Source organism: Choloepus didactylus, chromosome 1 (assembly GCF_015220235.1).
Source record: "Choloepus didactylus isolate mChoDid1 chromosome 1, mChoDid1.pri, whole genome shotgun sequence".
In the NCBI taxonomy this organism is placed as follows: domain Eukaryota; kingdom Metazoa; phylum Chordata; class Mammalia; order Pilosa; family Megalonychidae; genus Choloepus; species Choloepus didactylus.
In genome coordinates this window covers 4,129,943-4,155,982 of record NC_051307.1, presented here as the reverse complement: position 1 = coordinate 4,155,982, position 26,040 = coordinate 4,129,943, and the positions used below count along the sequence as shown (strand labels likewise).

Genomic DNA, 26,040 nt, shown 5'->3' with positions numbered 1-26,040 from the left:
GTACTTGTTTTACAAGGTCAGCATTTCTCTGTTATCAAAATCAGAAAAAGACATTATATGAAAATTAAGACCGATTCTCCTAGGAACATAAATGCAAATACCCTTAATAAATATTAGCAAACTGAATCCAGACGCATATATATAATGACCTGGGGGGTGCATATGTATGTACTACTATTCAATCAATATTTTAAAAAATAAAAAAAGATTAAAAGCCACAGACTTTAAGGTTTAAGATCAGATTGAGATCAGGCCATCTTGGTTCACCTTTGTATTTCCCCTAACCCCGCCCAAAGCCCTTAAAAACACTAAATGGTAAAATGCCGAAGCAACTGGTGGTGTATGGGATGCTGATCCCACTTTCCTCAGCCGAGAGTCCCACGTCCCGGGTTTCCTCGGAGCACAACTCTCCCCTTCCACTGCATTCCCACAGAGCTCACGATTTTCTAAGAAAACGAGTCCATCCTAAAAGTAGGTTTCTTCATGTCTATAGAGGACAACTAAATAATGTGGTGATTTGCAGCTGTGTGTGCCCCAGAACAACATGTTCTTAAATTTAATCCACTCCTTTGGGTATGAACCCATTGTAAGTAGGACCTTTTGATGAGGCTACTTCGGTTACGGTATGGCCCTTCCCAATCAGACCCAGCTTAATCCTATTACTGGAATCCTTTATATGCAGAATGAAATTCAGACAGAGAGAGAGAGAAAGCCACGGGAAACCAGCTGAAATCAGCAAAACCCAGAAGAGAATGGAGAGGCCGCCATGTGCCTTGCCATGTGACAAGCTAAGGACCGAGAATCGCCAGCAGCCAGCCACAGAACACCTCCGGGGAGAAAGCATCGCCTTGAAGACACCTTGATCTGGACTTTCTTTTAGCCTCAAAACCATAAGCTAATACATTCCCATCATTTAACCCCACCCACTTCATGGTATTTTCTTGAGCAGCCCAGAAAACTAACAAAATGGGAAGCAATTACTCAGCCAACCCTCATCCTCTCCTGTTGCCCCATGGGGGACAATGTGAATTTTTTGCAGCTGCCTGGCCTTGTTAATTCACACACCGACCACACAGAATGTAAAACACAATCCATTCGCACATTCAGCATCCGAGCTTGTGACTTTTCACAAGCAACCTTGAAGGCCCAGGGCGGACGGTACTGTGTACTTTTGCAAAGGCACAAATTTGAATCGCTTTCCTTACAAGCTTCGGTCGGGGAGCCAGTGGAGCTGCCCAGCGAGCACCCAGAACTCAACCTGGTCTTCCGGTTCTCTGCAAAGGCACATTTAAAAAACACTTGACTCACCCACTCTTGGGTCCCTCAGCCATGTCATGAGGACATGCAAGCGGCATCAGAGTCAACACAGCAAGGAGTTGAGGCTGGAATCAGAGGACCTGGAGGAAGGTTCTGAGACCCTGGCCACTCCCTCAGCAGACAGCCGCCCAGGATGACATTTTCACAGAGAAGAGCACCTGAGCCAGAGACAGGGACACCAGCCCCTCCCAAGTCCTTGACCCTGGAATGAATGAATGTTGGTTGTTGTTTCAAGTCATTATATTCTAGAATAATTCATTACACAGCAATAGATAACTCTTAAACATCTTCATCACCTTTAAAAGATCTGCATTAATTACCTATTGCTGTGTAACAAATAACTCTAAAACTTAGTAGTTTGAAAGAGCAAAACACTTATTATTTCACACAGTTTCTGTGGGTCAGAAATTCAGCAGCTGTGGAGGAGCCACTGGTCCATAGCAATTCTGAAATCAGCAGGTTGCAGGTTGGAAGCTCCTTGACTAGTTTCCAAGGCCTGAGAATAGGCGTAGGGATGAATTTGGTGTTGCCCAAAGAGGGCTCCGGCCTTTGACCCCAGCTCCTGGAGGTAACCTCCAAACCCCTGGAATTCCTGAGTGGTGGTGTCTTTATTATTCACGGCAGGCCCCTCAGACCACACCTGATGGTTTACACTAATGAGATGACTCACGAGGGTCCCCCAGGCCATGCGGTATCAGCCCACACTCTGGGGGGTGGGGATGTGGGGGATACGCTGGAGATTGATTTCCCCAATTAAAGCACTGGACATCAAAGCTTGGGTGAGCTTGCCAGACTGGCAGCACTTGGTGCCCATCATCCCACCCAGATTCTGGGAGGGCAATGCATGCTAAGGATGATGGGAGCTTTGTGTTTGGAGCCCCACACATCACCCCTGTGGCTGCTGCACTGTTCCTCTGTAATAAACCATAACCGTGAGTCTACTAGCTTTCAGGGAGTCCCACCAATTATCAAACCTGAGGGGGGAGAGGGGAGGAACCCCTGTACTTGCCGTTGGTGTGGCAGACAGGCTGTCCCTCTGAGGACTCACCCTGTGTCTGGACCCTGACTCCTCCCTGTTGGGGTCTGAAATCTCGGCAGACATGGCATTCTGGAGGACGGGGCCCTTAATCCGTTTGCCTAACACTGGGTAGAGTGATTCTCCATGGCTCCCGGCTGTGCCCTCTGGGTACTGCCCGCTGAGTCATTCTTCCTTTCCCAAAGAAATAGCCCGGGTCTGCAGCTGCATTGTGTTCTCAGGTGGCCTCCCACCTGCAGAAGTTCATGAATCCAAAAATCCTCCTCACTTTTTACCATCTGTCCCTTTCGATCCAAGCTGGTGGTGCTTCTCCCAGGACAATTACCGTGGAGTTTGGTTCCGGCCTAACTCTCACAGGGGCTCCCTCCATTGAACACGTGACCCCACAGATCTCCCCACCACAGGCTTCTGCAGAGACTGCTACGGGCCACACCGGCCCCCTGGCAGCTCTGCTGACTGAACAGCTCTCTGGGGCATCACATTGGATATCTGAAGCCGTAACAAAGGATTTTAGAGTCGCATGCTTGGCTGCATCTTCGTACCATGTTTCCCGACAATGCCTGGATTTGAACTCTCCCTGGAAATCATTTCTTAACTTTCCACAGTTTGACATCAGGAGAAACGGGGAATTTTCAAAACCATCGAATCCTGGCTCCTCCTTGCCCACTGGCCCATCCCTCAGCTCCTCCCCCTCCTCTTGCACGTTAGGACAAGCAACCGGGAGAGTGAGACACACCCATGGTATCTCAGCAGGAAGCCCCCTCGGTTGGCTCACCCATTACCTAGGCACGTTGGCTACTTTCCGGGTTACTGCAGGCAACGAGGTTGCTACACGTCCCACCACTGCCTAACGGGGTCCCCTTCCCTCCAGTTTCCAAAACCACCTCCTCACTTTTTTTGAGAACAAAGAAAATAAATCCTTCTAAATTGGCCCCCAAGAGAAAACCAACTGCTGGTGTTCACTGCAGTGAAAATAAATTGAATTATTTTAAAACAACAGTTCTTGTCCAGAAGGGACCTGTGGGTTTACGAGTGGGACTCTGAGCGGACAGGGGCTGGCATCGGAGATTGGGTCCCCTCTGCGAAAGGAGAAAGGCAGAGCGGCTGAGCAGGCTCCTCGGCCCTGGGCAGGGCTCGCTGGCCGGAAGGTGAGCCGAGGGGAAGTTGGGGCGGCCACTGGCGTGGAGAGCCCAGACAAACAGCCCCCTGGAAAACAACTCGGGGGAAAAGAAGGGCATGGATGGTATATGGACGCAGTGTTTTTCTTCATCTAAACAAAGTAACATAGCCATTCAGCTGTGGGATCCATTTAAATAACCTGACAAATGACTTCACTGCCACTTTTTAAAGGAAGTATAAATAATAAGAAAAGACAACTGTTTAAAAAATAGGTAGAAGTGTGGCCATACCCACCTGTGGGTCAGATCCACCAGCACAGAAAATGCTCGATTTCATTAAGCATCAGGGAAATGCAAATCACAACCACAGTGCAGTATCATCCCCAAAACGGGTAAGATTCAAAAGAAAAGACCAGTGGCCACGTGGAGGCACAGGAACGCTCATGCACGGACGAGTTTGTTGGTAAAAACCACCTGGAGAAACTGGCAGCACCTTCTACAGATAAACATGCACTATTACGAGTAGTTACTGCACTCCCGAGCACACACCCTCAGAAATGTTTACCCGCGTTCACCACAATGTACCAGAACGTTCCCAAGGCACCACTGCACGGTCCTGACACCCCAAAACCGGAACTACCCAAACACCCCGCCACAGCAGAATGGGTGAGCTGTGGTGTTCCCACACAACCCACAACTCTAAACAACAACGCAGATGAAGCGCTCAAAAAAAGCTGCGCAAAGGAAGCCACAAGCCACGAAACCCAAAACTGACCACGCATGTGTTGTAGGCTGATGGCTGGTCTCGGGGTGAGGGCGGGGTGCAATGGAGGAAGGGGCGTGACGGGGCTTCTCGGGTGTTGGTGAGATGTCCTTACAGGTCGTTACACACACACGTTCGGTTTGTGTGCATTATATGTGCACTTGTCAGTTGTGTACTGCACTTCAGTCAAAACAGAAAAAGCTCTTACCAAATAGAAGAGACGATAACTGAACATCTTCGCTGGACAGGGCTGCTCTAACCAAACAGTACACTCGGTGGCTTTGATGCCAGGATTTGTTGGCTCACAGTTTGGAGGCTGAAGTTCAGCCTCAAGGGATGGCAGGACACGCCTCCTCCAACGTGTGTCCGTCCGTGGCTATCTGTCTCGTCTCCTCCCGTGGCTTCTACTTCCGTGTCCAAATTTCCTCTGGTGCTAAGGCCTCATCGTCCTGGGTTGGGCCCGCTTTGACTCAGTCTGGCCTTCTGAATAGGATCTCTGAAGATGATCTTTGCAAACAAGTTCACCCCCCCAGGACGGAGTTAGGGCATGAACATGTCCTGGTGGGCGGGATAATTCAAACCACTATGCCTAATTTTTTTTAATTAATAACAGTTGAAACAAAGTCTAAAGAATCTCCTTAAAAGTAAAACGCAGAAATTAAAAGGAATGGGAAATTTCATAGGCAAGACAATCAATGAGGTTGTAAAATTGCCAAACTCTGGCTTCCATAATAGGAGAAAATGGAGATGACAGATCAAGAACCTGATTTACATACTGGCAGATTCCGCTTTGATATTTTACAGATCAACTTGGGATCCTCCCAAGTCAAAGCCAAGGGGGAAAAGAAAAAACAGGGAGGCTGTTCTAGGTGAAGAGTAAAAGATGTAAAAGCCAGATCCAACGTGTGAGCCTTGCCTGAAGCTGAGCTCGGCCGACCAGCCATGAAAGGAAGTTCTGGGAAAAGGGGGGCAGAGAACACGGATGAGTCAGTGAGGCCCGGCTGCCAGCTGCACTGCGCGCACCGAAGGGCTGAACGGAGGGAAGGGGCCGGGGACGCTGGGACCAGCAGGAAGCCAGCAGGGCCAGGGCCAGGGCGGACACGCAGGACAGAAGCAGGTGCGGAGAGGGGCCCCCACCCCCTCCGGTGGCGGCTGGAGAGGCCCACGGGCCAAGCCCACCCAGGAGCCAAAGACCATGGCCTGGGCGGAAGGGCAGCGCGCGGCCCCCGGGAGCACGTGAACGGCGGCCCGACGGCTGATGACCCATTGTCAGATGTGACAGTAGCATTGCCAGGGAGAGGCTGCAACCAGGACAACGTGTGACTAGATGAACTCGAGAAACGAGCTGAGAACAAGAGCTGAGAGCAGGGTGTCTGTGGAAAAGGAACTGGGACGCGGCCGAGGGCGAGCAGCTTCTGGCCACAAACCACCTGTCAGCTCGGCTTGTTTTTATTAACATGCATGTGTTCCTTTCTAAGATTAAAAGTAAGTCCCAGTTCTCATCTAGATTATGGTGATGAATGCATAGCTTTGTGATTATACCAGGAGCCAATGAGTGTACACTTTGGACGGATCGTATGGTGTGTGAATGAAAGTGTTTGAAAAAAAAAAATGGTAAGTCTGAAACAAGCACTGGGAAGACGGGATTTTCACTCCAACCTCCCGGCTGCAGGAGAGCCCATGGGACACCCCAGGCCGCTCCTGACCACTGGGGGCTCTGGCACCTGAGCTGCAGCCAAGGGCCCCTCTCTGCCCACCCTGGACACACGGCGAGTGCTGGGTGGGGAAGGTCAGGGGGAACACAGAAAGAACAGGCTACGTTTATTAAAGAAAGTAACCCATTCACTTAAGAAATACATGGATTGAAAAGGGACCTTAAGTCAGGAACGGACACACTTCGCCTGTAAAAGGTCAGATGCTGCATACGCTCGACTCTGAGGGCCACCCAGTCGGCACAGCCAATCAACTCACAGTGCAGTGTTTAACTGGTGGGATTTAGATGTTTGGAAATGAACAGAGGTGACGGTAGCACGTTATTGTGAGAATAACTGACAGTGCTGAAAGGTGGGTGACTGTGGTGGAAGCGGGGAGTTTAGAGTCATGGATGTCACCAGAAAGAAAGGTGGAGGTTAAAACATGGGAATGGATAACACAGTGAATCTTGTGGGGGACAATGTCCACGATTAACCGCACAAATATAAAAAAGCTCTTTGAACTAAAGCAAATAGACGACACTATTACAAGAGTTAATAATAAAGAAGTTTATGGGGGAAATGTGCCTATTGCAAACTATGGACTAGAGTTAACAGTAATATCTTAATATTCTTTCATCAACAGTAACAAATGTACCACATCAATGCTAGGGGTCAATAATCAGGGTGAGGATAGGAGATAAAAGTATGGGGTGTTTGGGTTTTATTTTTTTTCCCTGGAGTAATGAAAATGTTCTAAAATTGATGGTGGTGATGAATGCACAACTATGTGTGACCCTGTGAGCCACTGATCGTACACTTTCGGTGACGAGTATGGTATGTGAATATACCTCAATAAAATTGCATTAAAAGAAAAAAAATAGATATACTTAAACAAAACTTTCAATGGTTTCCCCAAGCTCACAATCCATTGCCAACTGTACATTATCTATTAATCAGATGATTTCATATTTTTAAAATGTGCCTTTGTCAAGAGGTTAGGCCTGCTTATAATTGTGCGTAAGAGTCTCCCCGAGTGCCTCTTTGTTGCTCAGATGTGGGCCTCTCTCTCTAGCTAAGCCAACTTGGCAGATGAAATCACTGCCATCCCCCCTACAATGGGAGCTGACACCCAGGGGTGTAAATACCCCTGGAAACATGGACTATGAGTCCCAGGGAGGAATCTGGACCCAGCATTGTGGGATGGAGAACATCTTCTTGACCAAAAGGGGGATGTGAAAGGAAATGAAATAAGCTTCAGTGGCAGAGAGATTCCAAAAGGAGCCGAGAGGTCACTCTGGTGGGCACTCTTACGCACAATATAGACAACCCTTTTTAGGTTCTAATGAATTGGAATAGCTAGCAGTAAACACCTAAAACTATCAAACTACAACCCAGAACCCTTGAATCTTGAAGATGACTGTATGACAATGTAGCATACAAGGGGTGACAATGTGATTGGGAAAGCCATGTGGATCACACTCACCTTTGTCCAGTGTATGGATGGATGAGAAAAGTGGGGCAAAAAAAAAAAAAAAGGCACCCAGTGTTCTTTTTTTAATTTTTCTTTTTCACTTTATAATTTTTATTATTATTTTTGTGTGTGGTAATGAAAATGTTCAAAAATTAATTTTGGTAATGAATGCAAAACTATATAATGGTACTGTGAACAACTGATTGTACGCTTTGTATGACTGCTTGGTATGTGAATATATCTCAATAAAATTGAATAAAAAAAAAAAGTGCCTTTGTCACCAGAGCCCGGGTCCATCCTCCCCTTCTAGGGAGGAGCTGGCCCCTCCTAAACTTCATTTTGTCATCAATGAATTCTTAGGACTAGCGTTTAAATGCCTTCACTTTAATAAGAGGTGTAAAAGCCCACGGAGCTGCAATTATGCACAAGAACATTCGGTTTTTCTTTAAATTCGTTAGTTGGTATCTATCAACTAAGCATTCCTCAGCAGTAAAAGTAAGTTGGGAACATTTACCTTTACAGGCACTTGCTAACTAATTTGACAGACTAACAGGGAATGTATTTACAGTATTTAGACTTTTTTGTAAACCTAAGGTCATATATTTAGTCTTTATTTTCCTAATATAGTTTTTTCTAAAATATTGATTTTAAAAAGGTATATGATCTTAAGTATGCCTCAAAAGTTGAAAATACTTAAATGAAATGTGAAACAAAAGCTGATATTGAAAAAAAAAAAAAAAGCAGCCACAGACAACAGGTGAAGGAACAGGCCAGCTGCGTTCCAGCAAGATTTTTATTTATGGACACTGAAAATTTAATTTTGTAAATTTCAAGCCATGAAATGTTATTCTTGTAATTTTTTTCCAACCACTTTAAATGTAAAAACCATTCTTTGCTCACGGGCTGTCCACGGTGAGGCGGTGGGCCGCACTGAAGCACGGACAAGAGCAAAGCTAAGTTTCTACCTAAAGCCAGGCGTTCCGGAGCAGACGGCTACAGACCACCACCCACCCGGGAGCCGGGCAGGCCCGGCTGCTTCCCAGGGCCCCCGTTGCCTGGTTGTACGTGCTCCGAAGCACCAGACAGACAGCATTGCTTCCAGATCAATTTTTAAAGAGAAAGAAAGGCACTTATGAAAAACATGAAGCGTTCCAGCTTTTGATATGCAATGACTGTTTCTAAGGCCCCACAAGCCCCCACCCCGACGTCGCCGTGACCTGCAAGAGGCTCCTGGGACCCACGAGCAGCCCTAAGCCCAAGCATCCAACAAGGTGCTGCTGTGGTCTGTCCTTCCAAAGTGAGGAGCGGACATTTCAGTCACAAGGCGGACGCTGATCAAAGTGGTTCTGCTCAATGCAGTTTGAACCACGGGCCCACGTGTCGCCCAGGAGGCGGCAGAAACTCACCTCTATTGACAGGTGACGTGCATTCAGACGACAGCCCCCAGAGCTTTGCAGAGTGTGCAGCCACCTCAAAGTAACAAGCACACAGAGCCCTCGACAACGTCCCTAAAAAGCTCCCTTTCCAACCAGGGCTTTCGTGTCCTCACTCATCCTGAAACAAGTCCATTCGGGGCTGCAGCGTCCAACTCCGCTCTCCGCAAAGAGGGAAACACGCTGCGTCTGCTGCTGAGCACTCGGGATGCGGCCAGTGCAGACGAGCCGGAGTTTTATTTAAATTTCAATAGCTACATGAGGCTAAGGGCTGCTGTGCCAGCCAGCTTAGCGAACCACTTAGCAGCAAAATTAACTTATAGATCATGCTGCCATGAGCATTTCTACGGATCAATTTCCCTTAGAGGAAAACGAAGGAAGCGTGAGTGGTATTTTGGGTCCAGTAGAAAAATCAACAGCTGCTCCTACTGCGGGTTTACACGTTCCCTCCAATATGAAGATAAAACGCACGAAGGTGCTTCCACCGGCCCTGCGTGGTGCCCTGAGAGACGCTGATGCACTGCCCCGTGCAGCTCCCCTGCAGCCAGAAGGGGCTCAGACACAGGATGGAGAAGTCTCGGTGACCCTCACCTTCAGGGCCAGGGACCTGTCCAGAGACCCTGTGTGGACAGCAGCTGCCAGGCATGAGGGTTGGGGACAGCAGCCACTGCCTCCTCCTGGAAGGGAGAGGCCAGGGAGGGGCGGGACAAGCGAGAACTGCTCTTTCTTTTCTCTGGCCTCAGAGTGAAAGTCAAGGGCTCAAGGGCATCGCCCCCGATTTCATCTTTTTGGTTTGCCCACGGGGCCCCAGCTGAGGACTCTTGTACCGCCGCTTCTCCAGCTGCTGCCGCTGTCTCTCCTCCTTCTTCCTCAGGTAAGTGGCCACGTGGTCGGAGGTGGCCTTGTACAGACTGCTGAGGCCACCGTCCAGGGCCGCAGCGCCTGTGGGAGAGAACAAGGACAGGGCTCGGGGCTCGGCCACAGCTGCCCCTGAAGGCCCCGCCGCCCTGGGCGTCCGCTCAGGGACGACACCCAAGTGCTCAGGGGCTCGAGGCAGGACCCCTGCTGCCCCCACCTCCTGGTACCCAGCCTGGGCTGGGCCCGGGACGCGCTCCCACGGCAGGACGTGGCGAGTGTCGGGACACGAGGCTGCACCTCCTGGCTGGTGGGCGCGATCTCGCTCGCTCACACCGATAGAGCTGCCGCGGCAAGGCCTGACGGCGGCCTCCGGACCAATCCCAAACTGACCCTGCCGCACACACTAAGCGGGCCAGAATGCGGCGACCACAGCGCAGACAACCCGGGTGCAGGCTCGAGAGACCCTGGGGTGCCAGGTGCAGGGAAGTCACGCCAGATTCCTGGTGAACCGAAACCACAAAATAACTTCGACCAGATCTCGGTGCACCACACTCGCTGACCTCTTTCATCTGACCCTAGCACACCGCGCTCCCCGATGTCCATCTGACCTGACCCCAGCGCACCATGCTCCCGACCTCTATCTGACCTGACGCTGGCACACCAAGCTTGCTGACCTCTCTCTCACCTGATCCCGGTGCAGGGTGACATCCATCTGACCCGACTCTGACACTCTGCAGTCCCTGACCCCCATCTGACTTGCACACACTGGAGCTCGGTGATCCCTGATTTCTACTGTGCTCCCCGACTTCCAGGCTCCCTCCAGCTCCCCACTTCAGTCACTTGTAAGCAGCAACTCGCCTTCCTCCCCGTGTGCCTCCCCGACCTCTGCCTTAAACAGGTTCTTTTATCTGTAGCACATCATAATAAGAATCAGCAAGGCTGGGGCCTAACCTCGCAGTAGGTGAGCCCCAGGCTCCAGGCCTATGATGCACCAGCTGGGAGAGGCCTCTGATCCCACCACATCCACTTGGGAAGTGTCACTAAAGCAAAGCCAAATGGTGCTGGGGAGGGTAAGCCCCGTCACTGTCCCTAATCCCCCAAACCCAGGAGGGCAAGATGGAGGGAGGTCTTTGGGGCACAGATCCAAGGAGTCGGCACAAGGCTGCCCTGCCCAAGACGTTCTGATCCTGCTAGTGGATGCTGCTCAGAAACCAGCGCTCCAAGGAGCTGTGCCTGAGAACTGGGAGGGAGTCGGGTTTGCAATTCTCTCATTCAATCAAAGGTCCCGGATTCCAAGGCTGGGTTAGGAGTTGTCTTTCACACCCTGGTCAAGCGTCTGGCCACGAACCTCCACGCAGGGCTGAAGGCCTGCCGCCTCCTACCACCGAGGCAGGGGAGGGGCCTGACTGTCACTGCTCTGACGGCACTCGCGGTGCAGCTGCTCTAGGGCCTGATCCGTGGGTCCTTCTGTTGGCCCTACCAGCCATGCCATCCTCCTTGCAGCCTCAGCGCTGCTGACCCTCCGGTGGCACATGGCCACCTGCCCCCATACCACGGGCCTCCCCTCTGACCCAGCCTAGCACTGCCCACCTGCTCAGGCCCTGACGACACCCCGGGGGCCCCAGGAACTGTCCTAGAACAGAGCCTTCCACCCCCACCCTGATCCCCAGCCGGAAGCCTCCCATGGGGCATCCCCCAAAACCAACCATCCTCAAATGCGAGTGGTCCAGCTCTCACCCTATGGTGACCGGGTCCAGTCCGTGCTGGGGGCATCGAGTGGTCCCTGAAGGCAGCGACACAGGGGTCCCGTGTAGCTCCAACCACCCTGGCGAGGATGGACGAGGGGGACTTCCTCCCCAACCTGGGCTGCGAGCTGTCCACCTGACGGCAATGCACACGCATCCCACGTGCCCTTCCTTTTACTTAGCGTCCCACAATCTGCCTTTTTCTAGGGACAATTCTGGACGTTACCCTGAGTCTCACCTTCCAGCATGGCCCAGTTCCCACGAAGATGACCGGAGGCTCTCTTTAACATGTTGCTTTCAGAAACAGACTGAAGGAGACAAATGGAACCTTCATCAGCAAGAAGCAGGGCTATGAACAGCTGGGCCGCCCTGCCCAGTGCTGGGGACCCACCAGGTGTGGTGTGTGGGTCGGAGGCCGGGGGACACCTGGTGCAGCCTCGTGGACGTTCCATCCACCTGCGAGAACTGGCAGAGCAGGCTGCGGCCTCACGCTCCCTGACAGCATCCGTAACTGCAACTGCTGGCAGTAACGGGCTCGCCGAGTGCAGCTCTTCTACCTGCCAAGCCTCTCACCCCGCACAGGTGCCACCTGGGGGTGTCTGTCTCCCACTGCTTCCCAGGCAACAGTACCCGCGAGGTCTGAGGAGCTTATTCAGCCGAATGGGCACTTGTAAGGTCTAAGGAGAGCTGCCATGCTCCTCACCCTCCCCGGCAACATTGTGATGGGCCACAGGCAGGTCAGGTTCCCACTTGCCTGGTGGGGAGACCGGCCGGGACTCACCCGGTGGCCCGGGGAGGGGCCGCCTGCTCTGTGCCCCGTGCTCCCTCTCGCACGCCAGGGCCTGGCACACTGTTCTGAACCATGACCCCATCCCAGGCCCGTGGCCCTCACTGAGCCTGCAGGCCTTAAGGACACGCTACCAAGCCCCGGCAAGTGGCACTGCACTCGTGTGTGATGGGAGACGCGTGGGAAATACACCAACAGGGGTGATTTCCCAGCGAGGAGAAATATGAACCCATTCCCAGGCATCACCAGCTCACAAAGACCCTAGACAAGCTGCCCAGGGTCCCCCAGTTCCCCCCACCCACGCCGGAAGCCTCTCAGGGGCTGCTACTGCCCTTCAGCCACACCCCACTGGCACCAATGGAACTAAAAGGCCCTCGTGTGCAGCACCAAACAGCCCGGGATGTTCCGGAAGCACATCTCACCTGCCACCGTCCTCCCACGGGCCTGAAGAGCACAAGCGGGGCTTCGCGGCAGGCCTGCAGGACCCACAGCCCCTGGGTCTCCTCGAAGGCCACGTCCCACACTCGGTGGTCAAAGGACAGGTGCTGCCTGTAAACCAGCTGCCGCCTGGGGGCATCGAGCTGGAAGATGTAGACCTCGGGGGCACTGTGCACAGGAGAGGAGAGAGCTCACCCAAGGGCCGCCAACAGCGTGGACGGCAGCCAACAGAGACGGGCCCCCAGTGCCCACCCCACGCCCACCCAGCTCATCTTCCAGACGCTCTCGCAGCAGAGGACTGACAAGCAGCAACTGCACCCCTGGGGCCTTGCTGGACACCCCACCTTCAGCCTCCCCGCAGCTGCGCAACCAAGCCCTCCAGGCGGGCCTCACACACGGTGAACTGGGGAATGTGTTCTAGGACAGGGGGACCCTCCAGGCTTGGGGAACCTGGGGTCTCAAGCCCCAACCCACAGCAAAAAGAAAAGAGGCCCCAGACAACACGGTGTGGCCGGGCACCTGGAACACTTTCTCCACGGAAGCTGACATCTCTATTCACACAATTTTCAAGTGTCACAAAGTATTACTCTTCTTTTGATTTTTTTGGCAACTATTTAAAAATGCAGTAAAAGCCATTCTCAGCTCACAAAGAGCACAAAAGCGGGTGGTGGGCAGGATTTTTTTTTTTTTTAGCCCAGGAGCCAGTTTGCTGACCACAGTTCTACCCCCAAGAGACCACACATGCATATGTGAACACGTCTGCACACACACACACACCCCAAATTCTGAGCAACCAGGGCAAACCACAGGCTTTTCTATGCTCCCAAGACAAGGGTGGGGTCTGCAACAACATCCCAGAGACCAGGAACACCAGAGAAGCCCGAGGTGGCCCAAACGGCTGCCCTGCAACAGTCTGGCTCCTAGTGGGACGTCCTCAGGCCAAAGGGCAAGAGCTACTGCCGTTCTGCAAGGACAAAGGTGGTAAGGAGAGGCTGGTGCAGGCAGGCCCAGGGTGGGCACACCGAGCTCCCCGTGGGCCACATGGACATGGCAGGAGAGGCCCGGGCCTGGGTGCTCTCCAGGGACATGGGGGCCCACTGGCAGTGGGTGGCTCCGGGTCCCCCTTGGGGCAGCCAGGGTCCAAGTGCCCCACTCAAGCCTGGCACAGCTTGGGCAGGGGCACAATAGGAGGAGCTGCCATGATCCGGGGGGTACGGAGACTCGGCCCACAGCAAACCTCAGGCCCCTCCCCACCCCAGAGCACTGCTGGGGGGACAGCAAATTTCTTTGCGCTCCACACGCACTGGGGGCCTCAGTGAACAGGACTGAGCCCCTCCCACACAGGGCACGCTGAAGGATGGTAGGAAAAACCCCAAGGGGCCCCAGGGCCAACTAGATGCCGGGGGAGGGGAAGGGGCCTGGGGAAGGGGCTGACAAAGCCATGTTTGGATCCAGTCACTCAGAAACTAGCCTTGGTGATGTGTGTGCCCCAAAGAGCTGCGCTTTCTCAATGAAAACAGTTAAGGGCCAGTCAAGTTCCTCCCTGTGGAAAATCTCCACACCCCCATCCCCCTGCATGCCTTCTCCAGCCGCCCCACTGAGAAGCCCGGCTGGGCCTCTGCCATCTGGACGACACAGCGGCAGTGGGGGGCCGGGAACCTGAGCAGTGCCCCCACGTCGGGCAGCAACAGGCAGGCAGAGGGCTCCGTGTCTCAGCAGCTGCCCCAGGGTGGCCATGAAATTCCGTGTCTAGGCCCATCCCAGCCCTCCCCACGCAGCCCCGTGGCTCTATTGAGGGGATGTGGGTGCCCCCCACCCAGGGCTGCGAAGCAGAGGCGCACGTGGGCGCAGGGGGCCAGGGAGGCAGCAGCAGACCACGAGGGTCCCTGAGGGGCAGGAATGTGTGCAGAAAGGAGACGCGAGGGGTTCTCCGCATTCTCTCAGCCCCTCGGTGTGCCCGCCTTCCCAAGTGGAGCTCAATTCTGCTTCCCATGGCCCCGAGCCAGAACCACCAACCAAGCCGCTCCAGGATCCAGAACCCAAGGACTGTGGCACAATCCGCGTTCACTGCCGAAGCACCCAGTCCTGGGGTAACATGGGCCGCAACGACAGACAGACAGCAGCTCGGGACAAAAGGCAGGAAGTGCGGAAGAGGCGGTGCTGGGCCGCGGAGGCCAGAGCACAGGGCCCCGGGGGCGGCCGCTCCTCAGACGGCGCTGTCCTCTGAGAACCGCTGCCTTATTCCGGAACAAGCCAAGGCGGCCTCCCCGGGGCTGCTGTGAGACTACAGGAGACGGGAAGTCCAGAAACACCTTGGGACTTTCCCGGCAACACAACAGATGGTTCAGCCAGAGGGTTGGCTGAACCACATTTTGCTCCCCAAATTGCCTCATCGGCAACATGAACCCACCCTTCCTGCCCACCGGGAGGGCTGCAGGCAACCGTAAGCTCCCATCTGTCCTCCGCGAGCACTGGGCTCACGGGAAGGGCGCTGCTGTCCCAGAGGAGCTGAAGCACCAGCTGGCCGGCTCATGGAGTGTAAACAAGCACGGGCTCCTTCAGTCATGCTCCCCTGGGACTACGGGCAGAGCTGCAGCCTCAGAAAGGAGGGCGCCAGGAAGGGGCTCCCCACAACCCCACTCCCCATGCCTCGGGGCTCCGGGCAGACTCCTAGACCACAAGGAGAGACTGGAGCCGAGGGCTTTCCAGAGCTGGCGCCTCCCCAGGCCTGGCTAGGCCAGAAGCACCACGACAAACCATGGCTCCACGACCCTCACACCCAGCAGGCCCTCCGTGGATGGGCACTCGCCGTCACCTAACGGCCACGGGCGCACAGACGGGGTCCGCTGACCAAGTGAGTGTCCCACTCACATCTCTCCACCCCTCCAGCCTGAATCCATCTCTTGCTGTGCAACTCAGCAGCTGTCCGCTCCACTGCTAGGCCATGTCTCCAAATCTCCTTCTCTGCTGGCCCAATGGCCCCCCACATCCTCTTCTCTGGACAGATCTGGGCCATTCTGACCATGGCCCCTTGCCTCTCCCCACTCACAGGCTCCAGACATGCCGGCCATCCCTCCAGCACCCCCAGCCCATTTGCACCTCGCCATCTCCCCCAGTGCCCCAAGGCTCACAGGAAGGGGACCCCTGCCCGGAGGCCCCTCTCTGCTCAAACATCATCTGCTCAGGTCACCCAGGCCCACCCCTCGCAGATCCACCAATTCCACACCTGGTTCATCTCCTGCGTAGCTGGAGGGCAAGCAAGTGACAACGCGGGCTTTTTAGTCCATTTCCTGGGAGAATGGCGGTCCCAAGCGCAGGGACCTATGAGCCCAGAAGCTCAAAACATTCCTGATTTCTGCATCTCCCCTCCCATTCAGGGCCATCAAGCCTCCCACCACTATCTCCCCACTGCCCATCAACCCAGGGGAGGGTCACAGGACCACCCAGGCGGGTGGTCACCTCCTCCCTCCCTTGCAGACGCGCAGCCCCACCGTGAGCTCACCAGTCGCCTGCGAGCGCAATGTAGTTCTCCCGGCTGCAGTATGTGATCCTGGACGCAGCAAACCTCTGCAAGAAGCAGCAGCTCAGTTAGCAACATCCTGGCAAAAGCCTTATGCTGGACGATTCTACGTAAACTGAGGGCGAAACTGCAGGAGTTTTATAACTCCCACATATTGCCAAGGAAGTGGAAAGAAGAGACAGTGCTAGAACTTTCTAGAAAGTGGTGAAAGTAAAGGAGGATAACCACTGGCTACTCATTTCACAAACAATTCCAACACTGCAGCAGATGACAAAAGCCTCTTTGTAGCTCAGGCCCTCCCTCCAGAGCCTGTGAAATGTCCCCAAAGCCAACTAACAGGGGTGAGAACAGGGCACACAGGAAAGAAGGGGACTACGTGTCAGCAGACGTAATAGTCCAGCACGACAGAAGCATCCAGCCTCCAGAGCAGGAGACAAAAGGGAAAGGCCCAGGGCTGACCGCAGCCGGCCCAGCACAGACAGGCCAGGTTGCCTCCCAGGAGATGACAGGCAGGAGAGGGCAGCCCCCGCCCGTCCCACGGAAAATCCCTTGGCAGCCAAGACCCAGGCCACCAAGGCAGGGACCCAGGGGAGGGCTGGGCACGCATTCCAGGGAACAGACAGCAGGAGGTGGTGAAGACGGCGCCCATGTCTAAAAAGGATGGGGCTCTTCAGGAGGGCAGCCGAGACATCAGTGAAGCAGGTGACCAAGGGGAGCAAAGGCCAAGCCAGGAAGCACTCACCTCGGCAACCCTCAGGCCAGGGGACGCCCAGCACAGCCACAGGCCCAAGGGCCTGCAGACACGAGGCTGCAGAAACCCATGCGCCTACAGCGGAAAGTGGCAATCTGGAGGAACTGGGAGCCAGGGCCAATCAAGCCTCGAGAGCGTGCACCTCAGAGGGGTAGGAGCTGGGAGCCTCGAGACGGTGGGTTTCAGCATGCTGTGACCACCCAGCAGCCACCGGGGAGCCTGCCACCGTGGGCGCGGCCTCGCTGATACATCCTGGCGTCATACCGCATCAGGAACAGCGAGCAGGGGCTAAACACGTCACTCCCTGTGCAACTGCTGAAATCGCACGGCACACTGACACAAGGGGACCCAAAGCAGCTGTGGAAAGGACGCAGCTGGCAGGGCAGCAGCTTCTCCCAGGCAGGCCACAGGGTTCCCCACAGGGTGCCGAGCATGGCCAGGAGAGGAAGACCATGGCGGCCAGCACAGGTGCACAAGGCCAAGCTGGCAGCAACAGGACCACTTGTCCGTGCTGGGGGACGCACCCTGAGAGTTTGACAGAATCCCCTCTGCACAGGGATGGGGAGAACAGCATGGGGGAGGGGCGGGGAGCAGGAGCAAATCTGCCCCCTGCACAGTGACCAGGGAAGGGGGCGAGTCCCTGGAGCAGACTTGCCGTGTGCCCTGAGCAGGCTCTTTGTTCAGTTCTTCCCATTTTAAAGTAGGAAATGGGAAGATGTGACAAGCCACTAAATGCATGCAGGGCACCAGCACCTCACACAGCCCCCGCCCTGGCCTAGGGAGGCCTGTGGAGCAGGAATGGAGGCTGGGGAAGCGGGACCTGCCTGGGCCCCGCCCAGACCAGGACGGCAGTGGGGGGCCTCAGGGCTCTGCCCCTCAAAGAAGCTTTTAACAACCAGCAAAAAACGGGCAGAAACCTCTTACTCAAAGCACCAGAAAACAGCTGAAGAACTGTAGCAACAAGGCAAATGCCCAGCCAAGAAAAAGGCATCTTACAAACAGTAGGGTCCCCTAGAGCCCTGCTGTCCCCCCATCCCCGGAGCTGACCTGGGCTCCTAGTGAGGGTCCCTGGTCCCAGAGGGAACAGAACAGCTCTCGTGCACACACTGGAGCATGTGTGTCTGGCGCAGGCTGTCTGCAGTGACCTGGGGACTCACCGTCCCAGAACCTGCCCTGCATGTGGAGGGCGGCTCACCGAGCTCCCCTACGAGACACTGCAGGACAGCAGGCAAGTGGCTGCCTGGGCAAGAGATGCTGGCTATAGGACATGCAGTGCAGTGCCCAGGACGGTGAGGAGACTGTTTCCTAGGGAAGAGGGGACATTTGTATCTCCATAAATGGGGGAATTCCCAGGGACAAGAGGCCCAAGACAGATCCATGCAAAGAAAGGAGCAGGGCAGCGGCTATGCTCCAACCTGGAGCTCTTCTCTGAACTCACTGCATGGGCAGGCTCTGAAGGAGGGCCCCGCACAGACCATCTGCAAAGACCAGAAGCCAACATGCTTCCTTTTTTCCTTCTTACTGTGTGTCAGCTCCTGGCTTTCACGAAAACCTAGCTGAATAGAAGCCTAAGAAACTGAAGCCTCGCAGTGTGTATTCCAACAATAACATCAACACACCAGAAGGCCCAGGTTTCAACAAAAGATTACAAAACACACAAAGAAACAGGAAGCGATGACCCAGGCAAAGGAGAAGATTAAAGCATTAGAAACCATCTATGAGGGGGACCAGACCTGGGGCATTCCAGAAAAAGACTTTTTAAAAATGGTCCTAAATATGCTCAAAGAGCTAAAGGAAAACACAGACAAACAACTAAAGGAAATCAGGAAGGCAAAAGATGAGCAAAGAGAATATCAATAGATAGTATAATATACTTATTGCGGAAGGCCCAGAAGGAGAAAGAAAGGGGCAGAGACTTTTCAAAGAAATAATAGGTGAAAACTCCCCAAATTTCATGGAACACATGAACATACACATCCAAGATAGTCAGTGAACTCCAAACAAGATAAACCCAAACAGAATTACACCACGTCACACTGTAATTAAACGGTCAAAGCCAAAGGGAGAGAATTCTGGAAGCGTCTAGAGAAAAGCAGTGTCACAGACAAGGGGGCTCCGCAAGAGGAAGGGCCGGCCTCTCACTGGGAACCGCGGAGACAAGGGGCAACGGGATGACACATTTATAGCACTAAAAGCAAAAACTGCCCACCAAGAATTCTATATCCAGCAAACTGTCCTTCAAAAATGAGAGATTAAGACACTCCCGGATAAGCAAAACTGAGGGAGCTCATCACCACTAGACCGGCCCTACACGAGATGCTGAAGGGAGCTCTGCAGCTTGAAAGGAAAGGACAACAGACGAGAACAAAGCCACAAGAATAAACGTCTCTGGGAAAGGGTAATCACATTGGCAAATGTTAATGCCAATGCTGCTGTATTCTTACTGCTTAACTCCACTTTTTACTTCCTATGGGATCTTTTTAAGCTTATGCATAAAATGTAACGAGAAATCAGTGATGTTGGGCTCATAAGGTATAAACATACATTTTAAACTACATAAAGGTAAAGGGATATAGGAACGCAGTTTGTACACACTGCAGACGCTAAGCTGGTGTCACATGAGCTCGTTACGGATTTAGATGTTGCATTTAAGTCCCGTGGTACATACAAAGAAAGGAGAGTGCAGATTGCCAAGGGCGGGGAGCAGGGGTCACAGGGAGCTGAGGCCTACTGGGTGTAGAGAATCTGTGTGGGAGATGAGGCCTACGGGGTGCAGGGAATCTGTGTGGGGAGATGAGGCCTACTGGGTGCAGGGAATCTGTGTGGGAGCTGAGGCCTACTGGGTGCAGGGAATCTGTGTGGGAGATGAGGCCTACTGGGTGTAGAGAATCTGTGTGGGAGATGAGGCCTACTGGGTGTAGGGATTCTGTGTGGGAGATGAGGCCTACTGGGTGCAGGGAATCTGTGTGGGGAGATGAGGCCTACTGGGTGTAGGGATTCTGTGTGGGGAGATGAGGCCTACTGGGTGCAGGGAATCTGTGTGGGGACATGAGGCCTACTGGGTGTAGGGATTCTGTGTGGGAGATGAGGCCTACTGGGTGCAGGGAATCTGTGTGGGAGATAAGGAATTTTCACTACTGGAAGGAGGTGAGGGTCCCACAATATTGTGATGATGAATCCCACTGAATGGTGTGCTTGGGAGGGGCTGGGATGGAAAGATCTATTTTGTATGTATGTTCCCACAATTAAGAAAAGAGGGAGAGAGAAAGGGTCATTAAAGAGACAATGACAATTAAATGCATTATGTCATCCTGGACAGGATCTAACGAAGTAGGAGACAAGGCTCGAAAGGACATTACTGAGACCTATGAAAAAAATAGAACAGAGACTGTAAGCTTTATATCAGTGTTAAACTCTTGAACTTGAGAAATGACTTAAGGTGGTCGCATAAGTTAATATCCTTGTTCTTAGGAATTGTACGTAGCACTTTTAAGTGTTCAAGAAGCACGATGTATACAACCTCCACTCAAGTGCTCAAAAAATGGGTTGGTGTGGTGATTTTAGGGCTGTGTGCACCCCAGAACAACACGTTCTTAAATCTCATCACTCCTGCGGGTGTGAATCCATGTAAGACTGTAAGTAGGGCCTTTGGATGAGGCTACTGCAGCTAAGGTGTGGCCCACCTCACCCATCAGAGTGGTCTTAATCCTCTAACTAAAGTCATTTATAAACAGAATGAATAACAGAGAGAGAGAGAGAGAGAAGAAAGAGAAGAGAGAGAGAGAGGGAGGGAAGGAGGGAAGGAGGAGGGACCAGCGGACACGGCCGTGCGCCTTGCCACGTGACGGGGAGTCAAGCATCGCCAGCAGCCAGCCCCAGAACGCCAGTCCTTGTGGAGAAAGCATCACCTTGAGGACTTGTGATATGAACTTTCTTTCGGTCTCAAAACCGTAGGCTAATAAATTCCCATTCTGTAAGCTGACCCATTTCATGGTATTTGTTTGAGCAGCCCAGGAAACTAAAACAGATGGACAGACAGAATGCAACGGTAAATGGGGCACAGGGTTAAAACTGCTGGATCTGGGTATCTAGGGCAACGGGGGTGTACTGGAATTCTCTGTGTAGGGTCTGTATTATTTTTGTAACTGTGCTTTAAGTTGGAAAGTATTTCAAAGTAAAAAGTTCAAAGAAAAAAAAAATACCTGCACTAAATACACAAAACAGAAACCTTCATGACCTGAAATTAATCAAAATTAAAGATTTCTGGGTGTCAAAAAACATCAAGAAAGTGAAACCTACAAAACGGGAGAAGACAGTTGGAAATCATAAATCTGATAAGGTTTTAATGCCCAGAATATATAAAGAACTTTTACAATGCAATAACAAAGAGACAAACAACCCAAATTAAAAATGGGCAAAGGACATGAAAAGACACTTTTCCAAAAAATTGACACAAGTGACCAATAAGTGTTTGACTACAAATGACCAATAAGTGCATGAAAAGATGTTCAACCTCATTAGCCATCAGGGAAATGCAAATTAAAACCACAATGAGATCCCACTTCACACCCCCAGGGATGGCAATTAATTAAAAAGTGAAAAACAACAAGTTGGAAGGGAGGTGGAAAAATAGGGGCACTTGCTCCTTGTTAGTAGGAATGTAAAATGGTGTAGCCACAGTGGAAAACAGTTGGGCAGTTCTCAGAAAGCTAAGTATAGAATTAACATATGACCTGGCAATCCCACTTCTAGATACATAACCAAAAGAATCGAAAGCAGGGACTCGAATAGATATTTGTGAACCAATGTTCATAGCAGCATTGTCAAAAGATGGACACAACCCAAGTGTCCATCAACCAATAAATGGAAGAACAAAATGTAATATACACACACACACACAATATTCTGTTCGGCCTTAAAAAGGAATGAATTTCTGATACACGTGACAACATGGTGAAGACATTATGCTGAGTAAAACAAGCCAGACACAAAAGGACAAATAGTGCATGATCTCACCGATTTGAAATAATTAAAATAAGCAAACTCGTAGAGTAGGAATCTAGAATGTAGTTTACCAGGGGATGGGGTGGGGTTAGCAGATAGAGAATAGGCTTAAAATATACAGGGTTCCTACTTGGAATCATGGAAATGTTTTCGGAATGGATAGTGGTGTGAAGGCAAAATGTGGTCTATCTACACGATTCACCAGCTATAAAAAAGGGGAAGCCTAAGGCATGCATGCAACACCAAGGATGAACCTTGAGGACATTATGCTGAGTAAAATAAATAAGCAAGGCATAAATAAATATATATTGTGTGATCCCACTAATACGAGATGCCTAGAATATGCAAATTCATAGACAGAAAGCCCATTTGAGGTTGCCAGGGACGGGGGGAGAGGAATGGGGAGTTTGTGCTTAGTGGGTGCACAACTTCTGTTTGGGGAGCTGGAAAAGTTTTGGTAATGGAGAGTGGCACTAGCTCAACATTGTGAATGTGATCAGTACACTCTGAACTCGTTAACATGACAAACAATGTTGCACGTTACATATAGGTTATTGCAATTAAAACAAAGAAGCGCGGCAGTACCTTCTCACACGGCGTCCCCTTGGGCTCCACATGGCAGCAGTGCAGCTCCCGCCCGCTCCTGAACTCCCAGAGGCGCAGGGTGCCGTCCTGCACATGGAAAGGGACACGGTCAGCCACGCGGGGTCCCAGCACCAAATCAGGCACAAACAGCAGCAAGGAGGCTCTCACGAGCCAGGGGGTGACGCTGAAAGAATGGCCGGGGCATCCGGGTGAGGGGAAGCACAGCCCTGGCAGGTGGGAGGCTCCTCCTGCGGTCACCAAGAACGGGGAGAGGAGCCCCCACGGGGCAAAGGGGCAGGACATGAGGCAGCCTGGCGGCCATAGCTACAAAACAGAGAACCCAACTGCTGGGCCTCTCTGAGGGTGCACAGGGTACACAGGGATGTGCACACACACACACGGGTGCACACCAGACACGCATCCATGTGCCTAACGTGCCACACACACACACACCAGACACACGTGTGCACACAGCAGGTGCTTCAGTGATCATGAGCTCGCAGGGAGGCACGCTGGGCTGACGAGCCGGTGACGAGCGTCCCACTTCCCTCCCTGGGGTGGGGAAAGAGCACCCCCTTTGCTGCCCGGGAGCGTCAACTGAGCTTTTAGGAGGGCCATGCATCTCAAGAGCCTTAACGCTTAGAAAATCAACAGACACGCAACAAGGAGGTTTATATACAAAAACACTCGGGGCAGCACTCGGTCGGAGGGAAACAGGAGCTGGCGTGTCTGTGGAAGGGGCAGCCGCAGGCCGAGCGCACCCACCATGAGCCGCGTGGCTCCATCCCCGAAAACGGGCCCGCAAGACCCGCACCCACGGGAAGACCACCCCGAGGGAGCCCAGGACAGCACCGGACGCTCTCGGCGAGACTCCCTGAGTAACCAAAAGAACAAGAGGAGAGTGGTGACCCCAAACCGGTAGCGGCAGCTCCTCTGGGTGCCTGGTGGGCACGTTCTCTTCTGTTCTCATGGATGTGGCAGGCACACCTGGCAAAGGAGCCCCGCACCCACGTCCCTCGACAACAACAAGAAAAGTTTTCAAAAACACAAGCCCTCGAGGAAGGACAGAGGCGAGGATGGGAAGGCCAACAGACAAGATGGCGTCAAAATCTGTGAAGCTGGAAACAGGAGTGCGTGGGGCTGCTGCAGCAGGGGATGTGCCAGCTTACACCACGACCCCAGTGTGATGGGGGTGGAGGGGTGAGAATGGGGTGAAAGACGGGGGGCCGTGCGGGCTGCAGCTGTGTCTGCCAGAACACGTCCTCAGTCTCAGCCCACTCTGTGGGTGTGAGCCCATGGAAGTAGGACCTCTGGAGGAGGGACTGTAGGCAGGGTGTGGCCAGCTGAATCGCGATGGGGAGAATCCTATTCCTGGAGGCCTTTATAAGTGGGATGAAATTCAGAGAGAAAAAAGCCATGGGAAGCAAGAAGCGGAAAGCAAGGGAACCCGGCAGAGACGGGAGAGGCCGCCACATGCACTGCCACGTGGCAGGGGAGCCCGGACGGAGCATGGCCGGCAGCCAGCCCCAGCACCACAGTCTTCAGGGATGATGCCTTGATTTGGACTTTCTCTTAGCCTCAAATCCATGAGCAAATATATTCTCATTATTTAAGCCAACCCATTGCATGGTATTTGCTTTAGCAGCCAAGAAACTGAAACAGATTTTGGTACCAGGGGAGAGTAGGAGGACAGAAAGGTGAAGGGAGTGAAAGAGGGGGTAAAACGGAGGGTGAAGGGGGAGTGAAGGGGGATAAAGGGTGGGGGTAAGAGCAGGGGAGGGGGGAGGGGAAAGGGGGAGGGCAGGGGAAGGGGGGAAGGGCAAGGCAGGGGCCATAAGGGTGGGTGACAGGAGAATGTGCATCTTTCCAAGCAGCGCCCTGCTCCCTGCCCAATGCTAAACCAGGGGTCCCCTTCCCCTTCCCCTCCTCCAAACTCCAAGCCAGCAGGAGCCTGACGGGGGGCAGGGGTCTTCCTCTCTGGGACCCGGTCTCGATGCCAGATGCCCATTCTGGAGCACTGGGCTGCTGACTGGATGGGCACAGTGAGGGGTGGGGGCCAACCCTCAGGAGAGAAGAGACCCGGGGACGCACTGGGCCACCCTGAAGCTGGCAGCACCTGGGCCCCGCTCACCAAACAGCCTCCAACTGGCCCAGCAGGTGGGGGTCAGCGGGCACCCGAGGAAAACCCCCAATTTGCCTGACAGAATAAAGCAAAGGACACTAAACTATGCAAAGAAAATAGTCTGAGACGAAAAAAAAGACACTATCCCAGGGAGACAAAGATACTGCGGGAAGGGAGGCTATAAATGGAAACATTCAGAGAACAAATGAAACAGCTCTTGAAAACTAAAAATAACAGCAGAAATTAGAGTATCAATAGAAGATTGCAAGACAAAATTGAGGAATTCTCCCTGAAAGCATCACAAGTAGACACCAGGAGAGATGTAAAAAGGGTGGTGGGGGGGTCGGTTAGAGACTAAGCTAAGTAGCCCAACATCTAACTAATAGGAATTCCAAAAACATGCAAACTGGCGGACAAAACCCGAAGAAATGACTGATGTTTCAAGACCCCACCAAAGCCTATTGCCATCAAGTTCAAGGACACAGAAGGTGAAGGGAAGGGCATCCAAACCTTCCAGAGAAAAAAACAGATCTCGGGCAAAGGATCAAACTCAGAGTGGCTTCAGACCCCCTCACAGGAAAACTGGGGGCAACAGGGACACTAAGAGGATGAGAGAAAACGATGATGGAGTCCTCCATTTCTGAGGGAAAAACTTTAACCAACAATTCTATGCCGAGCTATCGACCAAGTGTTGAGGGGAATTAGGAGCATTTCCAGAAACGCCCAGTCTTAGGACACGTTCCCCCTCGTATGGCTCAGAGAGCTACTGAGAAAGCAGTAAATCCCGAGAGACGGGACTCCGGGCAGGGGAACCAGGTGGGTAAGGAGCAAGAGCAAAGCTTTAAGCTGCTCCTCTCCGAGAGAAGGCAGGAGGGCCTGTGGACCCTCACACGCACTCCTAGGTAATTCACAGCATTTGGAACCACCGAGCTAAACAGTAACAGGAAACAACTAAAGGGTCAAAGGTGCGCCCTGGAGGAGCAGTGGCAGGGGTGGCTGCTTCCCGTTAGGAGCCCTTCAGCAGTACTGGCTTTTTCAATACATGCTCTTGACAGAAACAGAACTGAATTCAAAAACCCACAAGGGAATCCTCAGGCAGGTCTCGCTGGGGCTGGCCCTGAGGAGGTGGGGAGGAAACCACAGAGAGCTCCAGTAGACGGGGCCGCTTCCCTTCTTTAAAATTGCTGACAAATCTGAATGCCAGGATCCGACATCTTCATTTACCACTTTCCTGCGTATTTGAAATATTTTCTTTTTTATTATGAAAAAGACTGGAAGGCATATGGGAGGCACATGGCAAAACTGGCCAGCATGGGGCCGCAAGCCCCAACAAGGTCCTCATTTTACTTTCCCGCAGGAGCAAGATATGGAGTAAATTAAAAAGTGATCAGAGATGTT

The 26,040-nt window shown here is 52.8% G+C and overlaps 1 protein-coding gene across 2 annotated transcripts in view; it reads right to left on the bottom strand.

Moving 5' to 3' along the window:
* Positions 1-8,174: 8,174 nt before the first annotated feature.
* WDR4 (WD repeat domain 4) overlaps positions 8,175-26,040 on the bottom strand; it is a 43,847-nt gene continuing 25,981 nt past the window's right edge. For both annotated transcript variants that reach the window (XM_037831139.1, XM_037831150.1), the window contains exons 7-11: positions 22,521-22,607; positions 16,163-16,227; positions 12,645-12,828; positions 11,674-11,743; positions 8,175-9,774 (exon numbers count right to left, since the gene is read on the bottom strand). In XM_037831139.1, coding sequence (XP_037687067.1) covers positions 9,584-9,774; positions 11,674-11,743; positions 12,645-12,828; positions 16,163-16,227; positions 22,521-22,607 — 597 coding nt within the window. In that variant the 3' untranslated portion in view covers positions 8,175-9,583. The remainder of the gene's footprint in view (positions 9,775-11,673; positions 11,744-12,644; positions 12,829-16,162; positions 16,228-22,520; positions 22,608-26,040) is intronic.